Source organism: Ipomoea nil, unplaced genomic scaffold (genome assembly GCF_001879475.1).
Source record: "Ipomoea nil cultivar Tokyo-kokei standard unplaced genomic scaffold, Asagao_1.1 scaffold1043, whole genome shotgun sequence".
In the NCBI taxonomy this organism is placed as follows: domain Eukaryota; kingdom Viridiplantae; phylum Streptophyta; class Magnoliopsida; order Solanales; family Convolvulaceae; genus Ipomoea; species Ipomoea nil.
The window spans coordinates 8,501,912-8,518,625 of NW_017617471.1; the positions used below are offsets into that span (position 1 = coordinate 8,501,912).

Sequence of the window (16,714 nt, forward strand, 5' to 3'; positions counted from 1 at the left end):
TAAAATATAAATTGTGTTTCTAAGCTTTTAAAGTTTGTGAATACAATACATAGTTATTACAAATTGTGAATTTTTAAAAGGTAAATTGTGCATATTTGGATTCGAGTCCACCCTGTAAGATGGACTTGGATCCACACGAACAATTTACTTAGAAATCCATTGGGTGTAAAATCTCCAAATGTAATGAAACTTTCATATTTAATTTGACTATATTTCACCCTTAATTTTATAACTTTTAACCAAATCCACCCCTATTTGGGGACTAAATTTGACCCCAAAACATTAAAATCAAAATACAATATAGTCGATTAAAAAAGAGTGAATATAAAAATATCACGTAAAATTGAAATGAACTCGATCTTTTCTAGATAAACTTCAATAAACTAGGAACAAAACAACGCATCAATATTCAATACGACTTCGTTACTTCTGGGCAGAAAACCCAACTTTGAGTGGCAGCATAATGCATAACTGCACAAGGCTTACCTTAGGGTCCGTTTGGAAAGCAGAAAAATGACTTCTGGAAAATGTTTTCTGGAGAAAATGAGTCATTTTTCGGAAAACATTTTCCTTTCCAGTGTTTGGTTGCATTCTGAAAAACTGTTTTTGTGTATTTGGTTCATTTTCTGGAAAATGAGTAGAATTGTATAATTAAACATTTTAATTATTTTATTTAGAATATTACAACATGTATAATAATATATAATAATATAATAATAATTTTAAATATAATAAAAATAACTAATAATATATCACAAAATATTATGGTGGTGGTGGTGGTGTAGTGGTAGTGGTGTTATTTGTTATATAATAATAATAATAATAATAATAATAATAATAATAATAATAATAATAATAATAATAACTGGTGGTGGTATGACGGTGGTGGCAGTGGTGATGGCGTGGTGGCGGTGGTTGCGGTGGTATGGTCGTGGTGGTGGCGGCGGTGGTTGCAGTGGTATGGTCGTGGTGGTGGCGGCGGCGGCGGTGTGATGGTCGTTGTGGTGGAGGTGGTTGCGGTGGTATGGTGGTGGTGGCATCGGTGGTGTGGTGGTGGCGGCGGCGATTGCGGTGGTATGGTGGTGGTGCCGACGACGGTTGTGGCGGTGGTATGGTGGTGTGGTGGTGGTGCGGTGGTATGGTGGTGGTGGCTGCGGCGGTGGTGGTAGTGGTGGTGGTGTGATGGTGGTGGTGGTGGTGGCGGCGACGGTGGTTGCGATGGTATGGTGGTGGTGCGGTGGCGGTGGTATGGTGGTGGTGGTGACGGCGACAATGGTTGCGGTGGTATGGTGGTGGTGGTATGGTGTTGATGGTGGTAGTGGTTGTGGTGGTATGGTGGTGGCGGCGACAGTAGTGGTGGTGTGATGGTGGTGGAGTGGTGGCGGCGGTATAGTGGTGGTGGCGGCGGCAGTAGTGGTGGTGATGGTGGTAGTGAGGTGGTGGTGGTATGGTGTTGATGATGTTGGTGGTGGTGTGATGTTGGTGTAAAAGTTGGAAAATGACTTCCCCCAAAAAAAAAAAAAGGAAGTCATTTTCCTCCAAAACAAGCCTATTTTCCAAAGTCAACGGAAAATGATTTCCGTTGACTTGATTTTCCAGGCACATCCAAACAAGGGAAACTTGGAAAATGATTTCTAGAACTCATTTTCCAGGTTTCCAAACACACCCTTAATTCCCCCAAACCTAAAACGTGTGCTATTTGACTTTCGATAAACTTACAAATATGGTCCCTATCAAAACAATCATTATATTATAGACCATGTTCCGCACAATAAGATGAATCATTGATATACATATTCATTTTTAATATACTATATATTCATTTTTAATATACTACTTATAAAATGAACCTTTAGAACATTAAAAATGAACATATTATTAAAAAATTAGTTAAAATTAACATGTAAAATGGTCATTTTAATGCAAAGCTTTGAGTAAAATCACTCCAATTTGAGTCGGTCAAAGTGGATCCAAGTTCTCCCTAAGTGGGAGGTTTAATTCAATATATTATATACAAAACGACTAATGAGTCCAAATCAAGTTCCAAAATGAGTCTGAAAATACTTGACTTGTGTGCAATTGTGCATACACCAACTTTAGTGACTCACCTTACAATGTAAATCATGACCAACACTATAATTTTCCACATAAAAACCAACTTGGTTGACGTGAATGGTCGTACACTCTCATCCTTTAAGAGAGGTCGAGAGTTCGAGAGTTCGAACTCCCTCTCATTTGGAAAAACCAATCTGGCCAGTACTTTACCCTTTAATTGAGCCAATTCGGTGCAAATGGGGATTAATCTAAGTATGGTAAGGACTTAGTCTGAGTATGGTACGAACTTAAAGGTGCTTACACCTCGTGGCGTGACCAATTATTTGGCTGAGAGCGAGCAGTTCTGGCAGCCTGTCCCTGCAGAAAGCAGAATAGAAGAGGCACACTATTTGTGTGGAATTTTTTCACCATATTTTTCAGCAACCACTAATTTCAAACATACCAGACAACACGTACAAAGAAGTTAAGAAGCGCAGCTAAAACACAGCAGACTTGAAAGCACGAGACGCAAACACCTTCCAAACGAGGATAGAGCAGTTTAAGGTCATCTGTCTAGTAACCGCTATTATACAAGAAGTTAACTCTTATTCTAGGGAAAAAGGTCTAGCCTAGAAGCCTTTAACATGTCACACTATTACAAGAATCAAAATTTCGACCTTACAATTATATTAACAGTTCGCTAACCAACTGTTCAAGCTGTTGAGTTAATGTCATTTGTCTAGTTCAATTGTCAATTGATAACCCAAGCAAAATGCTATCTACCTCTTCATCATCAGCTTATCCATCTCAACTCTTAACGATTGAGCTTGCACACAATATACTAACCAAGAATGGAGCACATGAGGAGATTGTAACACAGAAATTCAGAATATGCAGTAAATACCAAAAATAAATAAATAAATAAGGAAAAACTGAAGAATGAGCATGAAATTTGTAAATTTCAATATCGCTGTGTCATAAATCATCGCCACAAGACCTCTGTGAAATTTCAAATACAAAAAGCAAGGTATATAGTATATCAAAACAACAGACCTCTAGAACAACAGAATCCAGTGAATTATTCAAGATTTGTAACACATCTCCCTTATATATAGAGAGATTCTGCATCTCTTACAAGGCATATTTCACATTCCATCTACCTGTCGCGTCAGCATTTAGTGTCCAGTTGTTTTCTCTGATCTGCAGGTACGGAACCTAAAACAGCAGATCAAAATTATAAAAAGGAGCAAAAACAAGTGAATATATCGAAAATTTTCAGATAAAGTAGAAATATACTCGCAAGTCTTGGAATAAGTAGGTAGTAATCATTCATATATGTTAGAACATTTGGACCAAAGATAACAAAAATACCACAATGGACAAATTGATATTATGAAGAAAGCACAATGTAGTATGTAAAGAAAATTGAAGGTGCTAAGGGGGTAACCGCAGACAAGATGGCAAGAGATCCACGCTTGTAACCACAAGGTCACGAGTTCAAATCCTTGCCTCCTTGGTTTGAGCTGGTCAACTATTGGTAACCTAGGTTGGTTTACTTCTTTCTGATCCTTTGCCGGCTAGGGTCACAAGGCGGATTTACTCACACTCGAAAGGCGAGTTGTGGGGTTTCCCTCTCATCCAAAAAAAGATTGGAGGTGCTAAAACAGAGTAAAATTCATAATTTGATATCTTCTATGCATGATAAATACTTCCAGGAGATCAGCAACCTTGCCTAAAAAAATGACCTTTCTAATAAAACCTGAAATGATTTTTGACTAGAACTAGAAAGGTTGAAGGAAAATTATCTTAGGACCTCTAGTGAACTCAACATTTAGGAGACAGAATCCATTTTTCTTGTTCTCGCCTGAGGCTTGATGAGAAACATTTACAATCTTCATCCATTCTCATTATTACTTGTACTTTTCACAACTAAATGATGTTGGCTTCAGATCACTGTTTAGGCCATAGAAATATTTGTATGCATTGACCAGACCAAGGTAAGACACTATGATTTCTGAGAGGGTAAAAAGTCTCAAGGCTATCAGCAAATTACGGTCTCTAGTAGATAAAGGTTTAACTTCAATGCACATAGGCAGTGCCAAGGCTTCACATAAACCTCACAATAATTTGGAAATCAAAAGAACACAAAGAAGCAATCAGTTCAACAATTACATGCACAGGGTTTAAATTGAAGATTTACCTTTTCGAAGATTTCATAGCCAACTTTTATCCTTACTTCTTGATCTTTTTTAAAATTCACAATGTCCCAACTAAACTCAGCGGACCCTTTTGGCTTCCTCTGTCAAGGTTATTTTAAATGTTAAGGAAATAGATAGACAAGACTGAACTATTCAGATATCATAACATCATTACAATACTAGTGTTCCAAAAATAAATGCAGCAATATCAACTCTGCCATATTTCTAGCATATCCATCGTCCATGGCTTCATGTATATACCAACCTGTTTAAATTCTTGATCCGTGTCACATCTCCCCTTAACATGAAAGTTCAAGAAGCCATCAGTGGTCACAGGAAATGCTTTTTTCGCACGCACATTGTAACGGCGCTTCTCACGCCTATCATACTCCATTCCAACACCAAGATATACTGATAGCTGCGAGTTTCCGAAGAAAACTAGTTCAATACGCAACAGCAAACTACTTACTATTTATTTTAATTTCATTTACTGATTTTACACATAGGGGTACTTGCAGCAAAAGTGGAGACTGGAGAGCGAGAACAGAGACATACATCTTGATAAAAATGTCTTAATGCAGCACTTAGATAACTCGGAGCTCCAGTTTTTGTGTCCAGCTCACCATGAAACTGCAGAGCAAGGAGATTAGGTATTCCAAGTTTGAAAAGGAACACGAAAGGTTTTCAGTTTTTCACCTTAGAACACATAATCGAACTAACACCGCAAAATGTACAGATATCGGCAAAATTCAATCGGCTAAAACTAAGTAAACACTAAGCACAGCATTAGAACTTGCAAAATTAGCGTAAAGGATAAACGAGCCAAAGAAGTAAACATCAAACGAGCAGTGCTACAAATTAGAGAAATCCGAAAGAAAACTTATGTGAGAAGAGTGAATAGAACCTGCAAGTGAGTGAAGGAATCGAGAGGGATTTTCTCCTTGGCATGAATTTTCAGTGACTTCGATTCAACGCCATACCTGAGCGAGGTCTCCATTTCTCCAGGCGCTATTCTTCACTTTCACTTAAACCCTAACAATGGCAATCAACCGGAGGCCGTTCACTTGTTCATCTGCTACTTCAGACTAGATAACCAACTGTCACATTGTGAAATGTGGAGTGATAGACTATCAATTGCATTGGCCTCCTTTACTTTTATGTTAATCTTACATAGTCCCCCTAATATTTATTAAATTACAGTAACACCCCTAACTATTTGTGGATTGAGTTTGTTGATCTGAATACTTGTTTTAATTTCAAATTTATTTTTAGGGGGTGTTTGGTAAATAGTCGATTGGATTAGTGGGTTTAACTAGTTGATAGCATTAGCTAGCATTAGCTGATTGTAAAAAAATATTTGGTAAATTAGATATTAGCTTATAACTGATTACATACAAAATTACTTTCTCAATAAGTTAATTGAAAAAACTGTTTTGAACAACATTTTAAATTTTAGCGTTTTGGAGCAATAAGCTGTTACAAAAAGTTAATTAATTAAATATTTATATTATCGTTTAACCAAGTCAAATAGCTAATAATGATTAAATAAGTCAAAATTAATGATAAGCTAACTATGTTACCAAACAGGGTCTATATGAAATTATTCGACATTCAATACACAATGTGTGAAAAATACTCCCCAATGAGAGGTGAAATTAATTTGTTTCGGATTATTCACATTCTAATCCTTTATATAATAAAGCTATATGGTTTGGAAAATAATTAATGTTACAATTAATGCCACAACATCCTTTATTATAAAAAAAAAAAAAAAAAAAAAAAACAAAACAAAACAAAACAAAAAAAAAACACAACATTTAAAAAATTAAATAGCTATATATTATATAATTATATAAAAATATACTTTTGAAAAATAAAATAGATATATATTATATAATCATATAAAAAATGTGTTCAATTAGAGTTTAAATTTACACATACAAAATTTGAAATTTGCTTTCCAAATGTAATTATCTTAGTTATTATTTGTATTGTGAAAATTATAATATAGATGAAATACAATTAAAAATAAATCAATGTAATTATGTAAATTATCTCTATAAGTTTATTTGAATATGCACATAATTAGAGATTATATTAACCATACAAAATTATAATTTTAATTTTAATTTTAATTTTGTATTCTATAAAAATAATAAATACTTGACCAATGGAAGCTCAAAAATATTATTATATTAAATAATTTAAAATATTTTAGTTTTTCTATTTTTTATTTATATTTATAATAACATAATTTTTTTCCGTGCATCGCGCGGGTGAATTACTAGTAAGTAATAATGGGGCTAAAATCTTAAATCAATAAAGCTATTGAAAACTATTAAGCTCAATTTAACAAATATCTAAATTCGATTTGGTTATTATCAAGTTGAGATTAAGTGATAGCAAACTAAAATTAAATACTCTAAATCTCTAATACACTTTGATTCAAAATTTTAGTTAAACATTTTCATTCTATAATATATAGTATAAATACATAATTACAATTTTTTCATTTATATATTTACAAAATACTTCTACGTGTTATCAGGTCTTGCAAGTCAACTTAGAGTATCTCTAAAAGAGTTTTTTTTTTTTTTTTTTTTTTTTTTTGGCTTGTTGGATGAGAGAGGTAATGAGTTGGAGCCTTAAAGGAAAGAGGAGAGAAAAAAAGGAAAAAATTATAGAAAGTATGATTTCGTGAGACTTGGGAGTAAAATAAAAATTCCAACACTGCACACGCCCCCCAAAGGGGCACCATGCGCACCCAACACTATACGCACCCAGAATTAGTACAATTTTTTTTTTCCTGTTTTTCTCTTCCCTAATCATCCTATGTGACCTATAAAATTGAACAAAAAAAAAAAAAATCACTGTTAAAGATGCTCTTAGCATTATTAATGAGTTATGTGACTTTATTTGTTTTATTCATGATGAGATCAACGGTGGGAATGCTCTTAGCATTATTAATGTGACTTCATTTGTCTTAGCATTATTAATGTGACTTCATTTGTTTTATTCATAGTGAGATCAACGGAGCAAATTAATACTCGTTTGGATTCACTCAATATTTTAGTCAAAAAATTGCATTCTTTAATCCATCATGTGACTCAACTTTGCATTATTGACATTATTCATGATGAGATCAACGGAGCAAATTGACACTCGTTTGGAGTCCCTCGAGATTTTAGTTGAAAATTTGCATTCTTTAATCCATCTTTAGTTCATTCATGATTAGATTGATAGAACAAATTCACGGCATGTTTTATATCAAATTATATATTATTTAATATAAATTCACTTTATTAACTCATTATAAAAACAAAAGAATTCACATTTACATATAACAAATACGGAGTATGTGACTCACCCATCCTTAACCAAAGGTCAATGGTTTCAAGGGTTCGATCCTTAACTTTGGAAATGGAGCAGTTTTAAATTTTCAAGCCAACTTTCTCGCTCAAAGGAGGTGTCTACTGTGTCCCGATGGTAGAAACTCTGAGTATACTAAAAAATAAACAAATACAGAGTATTGAAGGTTCGAGCCTCAGTGAGGCAATATTACTCTTTGTGCTTCAATAGGGTCAAAAATTAGTTATAAACAGATACTATATTATAACAGAGTCAGTTGTACCAAAAAAAAAAAAAAAAAAAAAAAAAGTATAAAAAGCTCATTGCAATTGCAAAAAGCATCACCAAAAACTCGAGTATAAAATATAAATACTTAACTAAGTTCATTATAAGAAAAGTATAAAACGTCAGTAGTCAGCCGCAGTAATCTTCAAAATACTCCGTAATTCAGAACCTAACAACTACTCATTCAAGTTCTCAGGAATAAGCTCAGTGAGATAAAAACATCTATAAGCATGGCAAAGAAATGCCACTATGCTAGGAAAAGTCTAATTGGCGTTGTTTGCATCTCAACAAAATTTTGAGCTAAGAGTTTGATAAGAAACACGAGTTCATGAAAATTGTTCGCTAAGCAGAGATTAAATCTCGTCAATTATTTCGAGAAGATCATCCACTTCCTGCCTCAAGGCTGTAATTCTTTGCTGGATTGATGCAACACGGATTTCAATGTCTCGTCCCCCACCAGACTTTTTCTCGTAACAATCGATCACTGTTGAGTGCTTCGCCATGAGCTTCTCTTGCAGTTCTTTTTCCTTTGCGACCACCTCCTCAACCTATACAATCAGTTCACAAACTTTAGGAGATACACACAAGTACGTATGCATGTCTTATGCCACTGAAATTAAAAGCAAATTCTTTTTATAATTCCTTCATGTCAGTTTTCAAAATGAAAAACTGTGCTAGTAAACGTGTTTTCTGTTTTCTGTTTTCTATTCCCCAATTCTCTAGTTTTCAAAAAAATTGGAGAAATTCTTCAGTTAGTAAACGGGCCTTAAATGTTATTAGCCCCTTTTTTTGGTACTGGAATTATTATTAACAATAAGCCATTGAACAATCAATCATTTGTGTGTAAATCATGCTACTTAACGATATGTGGAATGGATAGAGCATGAACCTTGGGAAAGATTGGAGAAGCCTGTGGGGAAGACTGCAAGAATGATAGTAAAGGCTTCAGTTCTTTAGAAAGCTCCTTCAAAACAGCATCAGCTGCTTTCCGAGCAGCTTTGCAAGCCTGAACATCTCCTGTTCTTGAGAGATCACGCAATGACGCTTCTAGTTTATCATGAATAGTCAAGCATCGGTTCATGATATTCAGGAATTGTTGAATAACAGTTTGCACCTGAAAATATTTTTAAAAACCCAGTTTATAGTTCCACTCTGATAACTGTGCAAATAGTGTTAATCTGAATGTAATCAATATCATCCACCCCCGCTACCTCATCCCATTGTTTCTTTGCCAGATAGGAAGCAGAAGACTTTGAGATTGTCAAGTCAGCATGCATATAAATGATGCAAGCAAGGAAGAAGAAGAAAAATCCCGAAATTAACATCATTGGCTCCCTCAGCAGTGAGAAGCTGTTGAACCTGTAATACACCTGTTAAACAAGTAAAACACAATAAGTCAACATAATGTTGCCATAGATGGAATGTAGAACTACAAATAAGTAAGGCACACGGGAGAGGCGGCTCTAGTCCAGGAAAATATATCAAATGTTAATGGCTCATTCTGTGAGGGAAAAGTTGCTCATAATCAATATACACAAGTCCAATGTAAGCTGCCAATGACCTTGTGGTCTAGTGGCATGAAGTGACTCTCCCAAATGGAAGGTCATGGGTTCGAGTCCTAGTGAGGGCAATATTGACTCTTTGTGCTTCAATATGTTGAGAAAGTAGATACGGATATATACTACATTGTAACAGAGTTAGTAGTACTCAAAAAAAAAAAAAAAAAAAAAAAAAAAAAAAAGACCAATGTAAGCTACTCCTGAAAACCCTCCAACCTAAAAACAAATTAATGAGAGGGAGAGAAAGAGAGAAATAAAAAGGACAAACCACCAATGTATCAACAAACTTACAAACCACAAGATTACCACCTTAAAGAACTAAACTAATTTATATTCTTCCCATGTAATACACTAAAATGATTGGCTCTACAACACCAAGGTAAAACTAATGCAGTACACAAACTAACTAGAGAAAATATTATCAAATGATAGCTTCTTCCAATTCATCAATGGAGGATTACCTGGAAGTACTGGTTATGCTCAGGCACTACATTTTTCTTTTCTAAAACAACCACTGGTCTACCAATCATATCCAGATGGGAAAATTTAGTCTGCACAAAAAACATAAAGGCAATAAATAGAAAATTAGAATGATAGAACACTAACAATACTACAGGAACCAAAATAAAACTTCAATTATACCTCTTTCGACTCTTTGACAGTAAATGGAGCAGAAACAGAAATATCTTTTGATCCTTCTGGTAAAACAACCTGCACAGAGGAAAACAATGTCTCAAGTATGAATTATTAAATCATAGATGGCAATTTTCTATTCATATGTGCATACAATATCTTGTGCACAAATATAGACATGCTAACAATTAGACAATGAGACCAGCACAAATACATGATGTATGTTATTAAAAAATATACAAAGATAAATTATAAACAAAATGCATAATGGGATTAGACATTAATCCGGAAACTAATGCTTTGACTCAGCTGCTCCTGAATTACAATAAAACATAACCACCTTATATAATGCTACATGGGTCAGTGGGGTGGGGGTCTAAGAACCTCTTATCAGATATCAAAGATTAATACCTTGACAATGAGCTTGTCAACGACCACGTCACTGATTGAGCTACCAAAAGAGATGTTAAGAAAACGTTTCCCCTCGGAACGGAACAGGAAATCTTTGAGTGGCAAGCCGTATCCAATTGTAAAAGAAGTTTTCCAGCCACCAAACATTGGATATCTAGGTTCAATTTCCAGCAGTGTCTGCCATAGAAATATTCATTAGAAATAGAAGAAGCTATATAAATCTTTCTGAAAAAGCTAAATCCAAACCTTCGTTGCGTCGCTCCATAAATTAGATGTTGAAATATTCCCTATTTGATCTCGATAGTAAATGGAATGAGCTCTTGGTGGAAGCCTAGCTACAAGTTCCCTAAATGCAGACGCACCTCTAATGTGCGGACGAGCCTGGTAATCAAACCTGTAATGTTCAGTGATTTAAAAAAAAAAAAAATGGTGAAGCTTCCACAATAACTAAGTAAAAGAATGAAAGAGTTTTAAGAAACAACAGCAGTACCTTGAAAATTCGCCGATGCTCTGTGCACCAGCATGGACAAGATTGTAGTCCTCTGTTACCTGCACATTTCCCCAATGCGAGATTTCTATCTCTCGCACCAACTGCTCAGCAACTGCAAACGGCTTATTGCTTACGAAGTGAACAGCTATATGCTGGAATGAGAATGGAGGAATATTTTGATAAGGTCCATACTTAAGCTCTGAACCAGAGAACTTGGTGTTTTCGAGTTTGGTATAAGCTTCAACCTTTGGCTCAGGTAGCTTAACAGTGAGAGATTGGGCCTCGACAGAATAAGGAGAGAGATAATGAGCACTATCCTGGAACACAAGAAGCTGTAGCTCAGCCTGAGTAATTTTCTCAGGGAATGGCTGCAATGAGTGGGTGAATACAGCCTTGACCTCCAAAGTTAAGCTCTCTCCCTTGCCTAGTTTGCTAGGCAGAGATACAGCATACCAAGTCAGCCCTGGGGGCACTCCATCAGGATTGGCAACTTTAAGAGGGAGGTTACTTGAAGAAGTTTTACTTTTCCCTTTCCCTTCACTAGTCGTTACCCTCAGGAATGCCAAGTTCTTTGCCACGACGTCAGGGAAAGGTAACAAGACCTCTGACGCAGGATCATTACCAGCATTTTCAACCTGAAAGACGAAATGGAAATGTCTCAAACTATCAAGCCAGATTATGTGTCTCTATATATGCACAGCACAAACTTCTCAACACTACCATGAAAACAGATGTAAATGCACCAGAAAAAACTTCAAAAACCTGATGAATGAGAAAGTACTAATCACCCACCTTCAAAGTGGTAGTGCTCCTCACTATGTGGGATGTCAAATCAATCTGCATAGGTATTAAGAAAGTCAGTTGCTTGGTAAAATTTAACCAATTACAGCTTGCTCTAAGGATTGCAGTATAAAAGGAAAAATAATAATAACAAAAAAAAAAAAAAAAATCCCCCTTATTAACAACTCAGCCACTCCCCAGTACAAACTACTCACATTCAAATTTGCATCAATTTCTCAGGCTTTCGCCTAGGAGGAGCATACACTCACAATCATGACAAATTAACTCTGATTGGTTTCTCCTTGCTCGTCGAAATTAAGGATTTAATTACGGAACTCGAAAGTTAACAATTAATTATGCATCAATTCACAATTTATCGTATAGCAAAATAGAACCGAGAAACGAGAATCCAAATCCCTAAAGCCCAGACTAACATTAAACTAGGAACAAAAGGAAAAACTAATCTAAAACCCTAAATGTCACTCCGAACCAAGAAAACAAAAAGATACTTGGTCAATTACAAAAAATAATGATGTATTTGTGATTGTACCTTTCGATCAGCCTTGGAGATGATCAGATCGGAAAGAACAGATGAAGAGAGAACACATAAACAGAAAATGAAAAGAAATGGATCGCGGTGAATCTTTCTCATTTTCTATATCTCTTCTTCTTCTTCGGAGCACACTGCACTTAGATCGACTTCCCCAGGGTGAACTGTGAAAGTCGCTCGTATTTGCCACGACAAGAAAAGGGAAATTTTCGTTGGACCCCTGATTCTAGCAAATTTTCACTTGAACTCCTTCTGGTTTTGAATATTATGCTTTCTCATCACCATTTTCCTTTCATTCCTAATCCACTTCATCTTATACCATTTTTTTATTAGACCACGAGATTTTCTAAATACGTTTACTTATAAAAAATATAATTTGAACTCATACTATATTACTAATCTCTGTTCACACTCGCTCGATCCAATAAGAAACAAAGTGCTGATCATATTAGTTTTTTCATACGAGAGTGAGTTATGAATTTCCGATCACTTTTAGGACATCTTCAACGCACCATTTCGAGGGGAGAAAAGCGGGGAGAAGGGCTAGGGGAGGGGGGAGATGGGGAGAAAGCAAGTAACCTCCGAGGATACTATTATCTCTGGAGATTGTCTGCACGTGCCACACTGACGCGCAAGAGGAGAACAGCTATCCCCGCCCTTTGAAAATTAAGTCGTTGAATGACTTGATTTTTTTTTTTGTTTATTTAAAATTTTTAATTTCTTTTTTTTTTTAAATTTTTTTTATTATATTAACTCTCGGTATATTTAGTATTTAACATTTTGTATTTGATTTCAAATGTTAATTTGTTCCATAAATGATTTTAAAGCGAACTTTAATTTATGAAATTATATTTTGATTAATTTATGAAATTATATTCTATAATTTCAAATTTTATTTTATTTTATTGTTTAAATTTATTTTTATTTAAAATTGAATTTGAAATTATAATTATAAAATTAAAATTAAAATTAATAGTTATAGAAAAGTGAATAAAATAAAGGAAAATGGTCAAATAGGCACTTGAACTTTGGAGACTCCCTCGGGTTACACGATAAAACAATTAGACTCCTGAATATTTAAAAGTTGCAATTAAACCTTCAAACTCATTAAAACTAATCAAATAGGTCCATTTATCGGTAAGCAACAGGTTACAAGTAAATCTACATCGTTGACCACTGTAATTGCGTTGACTACCCTCCAAATCCACCGTCAATTGACCAGAGATGTGACCATAGCCATGTACAGAGAGGCAACCAGAACCTGGTCTCCTTCTCCAGTCGCAGGAGAAGGCGACCAGTTGGTTGCCTTTTCTAGCGGCTGGAGAAGACAACCAACTGGTCTCCTTTCCATTCGCTATAGAAGGCAACCAACTGACACCGCCGACTGTTTCACCGGTGTTTTTGCGAGAATTTGTTTGGAGGCTCGTCGGAGGTTCGCTGGAACTCTAGTGAATTGTAATTACAAATCACCAATCGATTTCTACGTCTCAATGCTCTAAAATAACATGTTTATATGTTTAATTGTAATGTTTGAAAGATTAAGGGCCTAATTGATTTTTTGAGTAAAGTTTAGGAGCCTATTTGATCCTTTTCTCATAAAATAATAGATTATGTGTAGGAGTGTATAGGAGTAGAGCCAAAAAAAAAAGGAGAGAAATTTGGAGAAGGATTGGTGAAACAATATCGGATGAGATTATATGGTGATGTGGATGAGTTGAAGCCCACAAAAATGGAGAGGTTAGGGAAGAATTGAAGGATTGTGGATGCCTTTTAAGGATGAGAGTGCACGGTCATTCATGTCAACTAAGCTAGTTTCATCTCATTCTATTTGGACTAAGGTAAAACATTTTAGGTTTGGGTTGAACTCCTTATGCACATAAGTGTATAATTTGGTATTGTGTCGAAAAACTATATTGGCTAGATTTATATTCTTATGTGTCTAGGGATAAGTTCATGGAGTCCAAGATATAATCCGACAAAACTTGAAAACTTGAGTTATAAAAAATAAACATTTTGGGATGTTTGGTTAACCATTTTTATTTATACTTATAATATTTAGGAATCATAATGAAACTTACTGTGTGAATAGTTTGAAATTTTAGTATACATCAATTCTAATAAAAGATTTTCAATTTTAATAGATTCATTACTTACTTAATGAGGATCAATTTAAATTAAGAATTTTAATTTTGTGACTTGTAATATATAATGTATCTATGGCTTGAGAATGATATTCCATAGAATAGAATATATGAATTGTATTCTATTGTTTGATTCGCTAAAAAAATAGATTTTATAAGTATATTTTAGTGTTTGGTTTGTTTAAGCCATTAAAGGATATATAAATGGAATATGTTTTCAAAAGACATAAATACCCATATACAAAATATGACAATATTGTTATAAAAAAAATTTCATGATGTATAAGTTGTCATTAAACAAAATATTTATATAAGTAACAAAATTTTTTTGAAGAACACGTAATAATATTAAAAAAAATTAACATAAGTTTTTTTTTTTTTTCATCAAAAGAATAATAGTTATTTTTTCACTTTTTATTCGACAACTCTCTATGTAACCTCCTTGTGCACCATGCACCAACCTCCGTGTGCAGCACACGGATGTAAAAACGGCGTCGTTTTACTTAAATAATAAAAAAATTATTTTCGATTAGCGTTAGTTACGTAAATACATGTTCATAATTTTATAATTTCACATTCTGGATTTATAGTTATGAAATTATGGATGTGTAGTTATGCAATTCTGGATTTATAGTTATGAAGTTATGGATGTGTAATTATGTATGCAATTCTGAATGTATAGTTATGAAGTTATAATTTCACATTCCGAATGTATATTTATGAAGTTATGGATGTGTAGTTATGCAATTCTGAATGTATAGTTATAAAGTTATGGATGTGTAGTTATGCATGCAATTCTGAATATATAGTTATGAAATTATGGATGTGTAGTTATGCATGCAATTCTGAATGTATAATATGAAGTTATGGATGTGTAGTTATGCAATTCTGGATTTATAGTTATGAAGTTATGGATGTGTAGTTATGCAATTCTGGATTTATAGTTATGAAGTTATGGATGTGTAGTTATGCAATTCTGGATTTATAGTTATGAAGTTATGGATGTGTAGTTATGCAATGCTGGATGTATAGTTATGAATGTGTAGTTATGCAATTCTAAATTATTTTTTTTAAGTCAGACGTCAAAACAACGTCGTTTTTGCAACCGTGTGCACCATGCATGCACAGCATAACGCTCCCATTTTTTGTTATTGGTCTTTTCTAGTTTACTAAATTTAATTCAAATGATTTAAAATGCCCTCACATAAAAAAAGTGAAATTTTGGTGAGAGTAAAGAAATTTTTAATTGAATTGAGCCAATTTAAATAAACGGAAAGACCAAATTAAAAGTGATCAAATTAATAATTGATAATAAAAATATAATATTATTATAATCAAGAGATTACAAATTGAGTCAATTCTTTTTTAAAAGTTATTGCATGAAATAGAGTTTGGAATTATATATATTGATATGTATATGTATATATAATATGTTCACACTTATAAAAAGAACTAATATTTTCTTATGCGCTATGTGCAAAAATTAGGTGCCCAATATTATTATTTTATATTAAGATTTTTTATATAATAATATATAATAATAATAATAATAATAATAATAATAATAATAATAATGTAAACATTTTTATACATTTGATATTTATATTGTATAAAATAACTCCAAATTATAATGTATAAATATTATTATTATTGAAAAAGATAAGAAAATATATGGTGGATGCATGTGCATAGTAATAATAGTGGAAAAGATAACAGTAGGGGTATATTTGTCCAAAAGATTATAAAGTACAACTTTTATAACATAATGTATAAAAAAAGCTTAACGAAAAAAACAAACATAAATGAAGGGTATAATCTTCATTCACACTTATTATGTTTTTAGATTAGATTTAGATTCATGTTGTAATTAAATTATAGTTATAAATTTTTTATTAGATTTAAGTGTGACATTAATGACTAAAGTTACACATTTCAAAAAAAAAAAAAAAAGACTAAAGTTACAAGTTGAATATTACCCGTACCCGTAAAATTGCCTGTGGGTTCAGAGATGAGTTAGGAATTTTATCACCTGCGCGCAAGTGTGAGTATGGGTGTAAGGAGTAGGGCGGGAATGTGAGTGCGAGGTAGGAAATATATCCCCACCCAACCCCGCACAATTGCCATTCCTAATTATTCTATTGCATTAACATTAATATAGATGTAGTTATTCTTGAACCCTAACCCTAAGGGCCCCTCACACCCCGACCCCACAGAGCATTTGGGAGGATGTAAATCATGGTAACTCAACTGAACATAAACCACAGAGGGACCTTTGCTCACTGCGC

At 33.9% G+C, this 16,714-nt stretch overlaps 2 protein-coding genes across 2 annotated transcripts; both read right to left on the minus strand.

The window, feature by feature from the left end:
* Positions 1–2,966: 2,966 nt before the first annotated feature.
* LOC109180961 (outer envelope pore protein 21B, chloroplastic-like) lies at positions 2,967–5,350 on the minus strand. Its single transcript, XM_019330690.1, has 5 exons — positions 5,137–5,350; positions 4,788–4,862; positions 4,498–4,650; positions 4,235–4,333; positions 2,967–3,249 (listed from the first exon to the last, which is right to left on the minus strand). The coding sequence occupies exons 1-5, from the start codon at positions 5,227–5,229 to the stop codon at positions 3,166–3,168; spliced, it is 504 nt and encodes a 167-aa protein (XP_019186235.1). The 5' UTR covers positions 5,230–5,350; the 3' UTR covers positions 2,967–3,165.
* A 2,589-nt stretch (positions 5,351–7,939) lies between these two features.
* On the minus strand, positions 7,940–12,587 carry LOC109182176 (dolichyl-diphosphooligosaccharide--protein glycosyltransferase subunit 1A). The gene is made up of 10 exons (XM_019332263.1): positions 12,289–12,587; positions 11,751–11,795; positions 10,959–11,593; positions 10,715–10,862; positions 10,469–10,645; positions 10,067–10,135; positions 9,886–9,975; positions 9,077–9,235; positions 8,755–8,979; positions 7,940–8,413 (listed from the first exon to the last, which is right to left on the minus strand). The coding sequence occupies exons 1-10, from the start codon at positions 12,388–12,390 to the stop codon at positions 8,219–8,221; spliced, it is 1,845 nt and encodes a 614-aa protein (XP_019187808.1). The 5' UTR covers positions 12,391–12,587; the 3' UTR covers positions 7,940–8,218.
* Between the last annotated feature and the right edge of the window lie 4,127 nt (positions 12,588–16,714).

Bases quoted from the DNA above. Each gene is read 5' to 3' on its own strand.
- LOC109180961 (XM_019330690.1), bottom strand. From the start codon at position 5,229: ATGGAGACCTCGCTCAGGTATGGCGTTGAATCGAAGTCACTGAAAATT. The intron at 4,334-4,497 runs GTTGGTATATAC...TAACCTTGACAG, and splicing joins CGGATCAAGAATTTAAACAG to AGGAAGCCAAAAGGGTCCGC. The intron at 3,250-4,234 runs GTAAATCTTCAA...CTGCTGTTTTAG, and splicing joins GCTATGAAATCTTCGAAAAG to GTTCCGTACCTGCAGATCAG.
- LOC109182176 (XM_019332263.1), bottom strand. From the start codon at position 12,390: ATGAGAAAGATTCACCGCGATCCATTTCTTTTCATTTTCTGTTTATGT. The intron at 11,594-11,750 runs GTGGGTGATTAG...TTCGTCTTTCAG, and splicing joins GGAGCACTACCACTTTGAAG to GTTGAAAATGCTGGTAATGA. The intron at 10,863-10,958 runs GTACTGCTGTTG...TGAACATTACAG, and splicing joins AGCATCGGCGAATTTTCAAG to GTTTGATTACCAGGCTCGTC.